This window comes from Montipora foliosa, chromosome 4, assembly GCF_036669935.1.
Source record: "Montipora foliosa isolate CH-2021 chromosome 4, ASM3666993v2, whole genome shotgun sequence".
Classification (NCBI taxonomy): Eukaryota; Metazoa; Cnidaria; class Anthozoa; order Scleractinia; family Acroporidae; genus Montipora; species Montipora foliosa.
The window spans coordinates 44,424,610-44,429,345 of NC_090872.1; the positions used below are offsets into that span (position 1 = coordinate 44,424,610).

Sequence of the window (4,736 nt, forward strand, 5' to 3'; positions counted from 1 at the left end):
CTGGCAGTTTGAAGGCCTGACAACTCGTCCGCATTTTTGTCTAGACATGTCTGTGCCTGCCAATTAATTAATTTATTTATTTAATTTTAGTCTTGTGTGCTCACTTCTTTCACTTACTGTGCTGTGAGCAACGTTATTTAGTTTCTGCCAAGTTTTTCTTGTTTGTTTCAGTTTCATCATGCCAAAAGTGCCCACTCGACGACCGAATTCCCAGACATCAGGAAAACGGGTCAACCCCCGAGCCAGTGTACAGGAAAGCTCTGCTGCAGCTAAAGCCTTGTCCTCACAAACTAAACGGCCCAGGAGGATGACGTCATCTGCTCCTGTATCTACAACAGCTTCTCCAGTCGAGGCACCCGACCACAGCGCTTTGGTTTCACCACAATTTCTGGAAACATTGGTGAATAGAGCAGCAGACAAGGTTTCACGTAGGATGGCAACATCTCAACTGCCAGCACCATCACCTGTGGTTGACGAGGTCCCTGCTGGTCCACCAAGCACCACAGACAGGGCTCCGCAGACCCCTTAGGTCGCCTTAGCCTCTACCATTGTCCAGGCTAGTTTGGAAAGTGTTTCTTCTGAATTAACCGGCCTTCCACCACAAGTATTACCATGTGTACAGCCTCAAGTACCAGGCCAGTTGTTTAATTCAGTTGCTCTGCCTGTTGGCGCCCGAGTATCTAACAAGATGCGTGCCAAGATTTGGAATCATGAGTATGTGGACTTTGGCTCACTCCACACCAATCCGACAGCAATACCACATTAAAGTCCAAAGTACCGAAGGTGGTCCATCCCCTTCCCTCTGAATTGAACCTGTATCTAAGCCGAAGAAAATCTCGTCCATAGAAGCTTGGTTAATTAGCTTTCATGTGTTTGTAGGGGTTTACACAAAACGTTTTCCTCATGAGGCCCCCGCCCTCATGAAATATGGGGAAATTGTTCAAGATTTGGCTGGGAGGGGTCATAACTGGAAAGTTATAAAGTCTAGAGCAGATATCATTCCTAAAGGTTCTTGTTTTCGGTTTCATAAGAACCGCAAGTGCTCTCCTGGCTGTGCCTTCAAGCATCTTTGCTTTAAGTGTGAGGGGCACCACTCAGTGACCAAATGTATTTTTCGTGACTCACTCCAAGCCGGCAGTGTCCAGTCCCTCTCAGCCAAATCCCATTCTGCCCAGCCTACCCACTCCAGTAAAAGTTCATAGATTAGGTTTTCTTCTTGACGGGTATACCCCTTCCACTGTTGCATGTTTATTATTAGGTTTTACTTGGGGATTTCCTTTGCATTTTGAGGGGGAACGAGTCTCATCATCTGCTAAGCATTTGTTGTTGGCTTTGGAAAATCCATCAGTGGTTGATGCTAAAGTTAAGAAAGAGTTAGAAGCCCATAGGCTTGCTGGTCCTTTCCTATCTCCTCCAATGTCTCCCTTTCGAATCTCCCCCCTGGGTGTGATACCAAAGAAAGCACCTGGTGAGTTTATACTTATTCATCATCTGTCCTTTCCCAAAGGTTCATCCGTCAATGATGGCATATCTCCGGAGCACACAAGTGTTCGATATGCTACTATAGATGATGCTGTTAAGCTAATAACAGGGATTGGCCAGGGTTGTTTTTTGGCTAAGACAGACATCAAAAATGCATTTAGAATAATCCCAATTCGCCCAGCTGATTATGGGCTTCTAGGAATACATTGGAGGGGGTTTTATTACTATGACCATTGTATGCCTATGGGCTGTTCTTCCTCCTGTCTAACCTTTGAGATGTTTTCAAGCGCAGTGGAGTGGGTTGCCTGTCTTCAGTTAAAAATAGGCGCTATTTTGCACTTGCTGGATGACTTTCTATTGGTTGCTCCTTCAGCTGAATTATGCCAAAAACAGTTAAAGTTATTTTTATCTCTTTGTGAGTACCTGGGTATCCCCATGGCACCAGAGAAGACTTGTGGCCCAGCGACCACCATGTCTTTTGCAGGCATCGAGTTGGACTCTGTTCGTTTGGAGGCTCGGTTGCCTCTCGATAAAATTGAGAAATGCAAGTCGCTTATTTCACATTTTCTGTCTCGCAAGAAGGTTTCCCTCAAGGAGGTGCAGTTTCTAACAGGCCTCTTAAACTTTGCATGTTCCGTCATCCGCCCGGGTCGAGCTTTTCTACGAAGACTTATTGACCTCACTTTGGGCATTCAATCTGCTCACCATTACATCCGTCTTAACAGAGAGGTAAAAGAGGATCTAAAACTGTGGCTGTCCTTCTTGTCTGGTTTTAATGGGAAGTCCTTTTTCTTGGAGGACACCTGGCTTAGCTCTTCAAAACTTCACCTTTACACCGATGCCTCGGGTGCAATGGGTTTTGGTGCTGCCTTTGGGTCACATTGGTGCTATGGGGAATGGCCTATTAATTTGAAATATCGTAATATTGCAATACTTGAGTTTTACCCCATTGTGTTGAGTTTGTACCGGTGGGGTGGGGCCATGAGCAATCAATGCATTTTGTTCCTGACTGATGAGTCCCTGGTTCATGTTATCAATAAGCAAACCTGTAAGGACAAAGCTTTAATGTCCTTTGTGCGTAAGCTGGTTTCTATTTGTTTATATCACAACATTGTTTTCAAGGCCAAACATATTCCAGGAACTCATAACAGTCTTGCGGATGCTCTGTCTCGCTTGCAGGTGCAGACTTTCAGACAGCTGGCCCCAGCAATGGACCCTTTACCCACAGAGACTCCCCAGCATCTGCAGCCACAGAATTGGGTCCCATAGTAAGCATGCTTGCAAAATCTAGCCTCCAGTCTTCCTCTGTGCCAACTTATAGGAGAGCATGGAGGTTATTTTACCAGTTTCTGAATTCAGTTTTTCATTCCGCTCACCCCAGTTTGCCCATATCGCCTCATATGTTGGCTCTTTTTATTGCCTACATGTATGATAAAAACTATGCACCATCAACTGTCAGTTCATGTCTCTGCGTTAGGTTACTCTCATACATTTCTTGGTTTTCCTGACCCAACTAAAGACTTTTTTATTATTCAGATGATCAAAGGGTATACAAAATTAGGATCCCGTCTAGATAGTCGTTTACCAATAACGCTCCCAATACTTCAAAGAATCATTGAAAGTTCTTCTCAGCTGGCTATCTCTAGGTATAGTTGTTGTCAATTTCAAGCGATGTGCTCCTTGGCATTTTTCGCATTTTTGCGGGTTGGTGAAATGACTATAAGCTCCCATAATCATGGTATTCCCCCCTACAGGTTCATCAGCTGGTTAAGCTTCTTGATAACACGCAATGTGTTGTTGCCTTTAAAGTCGTTTTTCACAATTTTAAACATAACTACAACCAGCGAACCTTTTCAATCGTAATACATCGCCAGCATGTTTTTTGCCCTGCGCAGTTTTGGTTAGGAAATTTAACTCTCCGGGGTGACAGACCTGGTCCACTTTTCGTCAATTTAGATAATAGTCCGCTGTCCCGCAGGTCCTTCACAGATCTGCTCTCTCTTTCTTTAAAGTCTTGTGGTTTAAGCCCACAGCTGTACAAGAGTCATAGTTTTCGTATCGGGGCTGCTTCTTTTGCTGCAGATCGGGGAATGTCTGATGCCCAAATACGGGCCTTTGGGTCGCTGGAAGTCCAACGCTTTTCTTAAGTATATCAGAATCCGTTATTTATCTACCTGTGCTTAGTCCATGCATCGCTTGTGGGGAGTGGTGCATGGAAGCATTGCTAAATGGGCAAATCTTTAATTAAGGACAGGGGAACAGATTAGCAAGGGCAGCTGCCCCCTGTCCTTTCTCCTGCGTTAGTTACAGCCTTTAGAGCGCATTAGTTGTCAGGAATTGTCAGCAAGGGCGGCATTTCCTAGTTTTCTTTTAGCATTTATGTATATACCATTTGATATTATTATATCAATTTCTTCAGGGCTTTTTAGAACTGACTTGCAAGGGCAGCAGTTTTAATTACGTTTTGCTTCGTTGTAGTTTGAGGCTGCATTTCCCTTGGGTGGGGCGGCACCATGCTCTGGTTCATGGTGCTTTGCCGTTTTTGTGCCCTCACCTTTACAGGGCGGAATCGTTTTGCCCAAATCCTTAGACTGTCCATGTTAATTAATTCGAGATTGACATTAAACCGGCTTTGGGTATTTGCCCTCAACCATTTTACTCCAGACCACTGGTTGTTTTGTGATTAGTAGCGCCCTGTAAACAAGCGTGGGAAATGCAGCCCAAAAAATGATAATCTCCCTTAAGACATAGAGGGGAAAAAACATAAAGAAAATATTTGCTTGCGAATAGGATTTTTATGTTTTTCCCTGCAGTTGCCATTAATCCTATTATGTTACTTCAGCTACAAGCAAGTTTGTAGTCACGTGCGCAGTTTCTTACACCGCAACAATGGTTATGTAATCAAGCAAGTCACGTACGGGGGCTAGCGTTGGAGGTGTTATATTTTCATTACGCCGACCCCCCTCTTCCTACTGTATCACGAGTTAGCTCGGCTACGCCACGAGGTATTCATTCATTCTGCAGATCATCGTTGGTGATATTGCGTCTTTTCGACCCCACCTCCTCCCCTTGTCCCGTCCGCGTGCCCTCAGCCATTTTACTCCAGACCACTGGTTGTTTTGTGATTAGTAGCGCCCTGTAAACAAGCGTGAGAAATGCAGCCCAAAAAATGATAATCTCCCTTAAGAAGACATAGAGGGGAAAATACATAAAAGGAGTTACTATATGGCCCCTACAAGCCACCGTAGAAATAG

The 4,736-nt window shown here is 44.5% G+C and overlaps 1 protein-coding gene across 1 annotated transcript; it reads left to right on the plus strand.

Annotated features, from left to right (window-relative positions):
- Positions 1–710: 710 nt before the first annotated feature.
- On the plus strand, positions 711–2,751 carry LOC138001400 (uncharacterized). The gene is made up of 2 exons (XM_068848036.1): positions 711–714; positions 1,259–2,751. The coding sequence occupies exons 1-2, from the start codon at positions 711–713 to the stop codon at positions 2,749–2,751; spliced, it is 1,497 nt and encodes a 498-aa protein (XP_068704137.1).
- Positions 2,752–4,736: the final 1,985 nt, after the last annotated feature.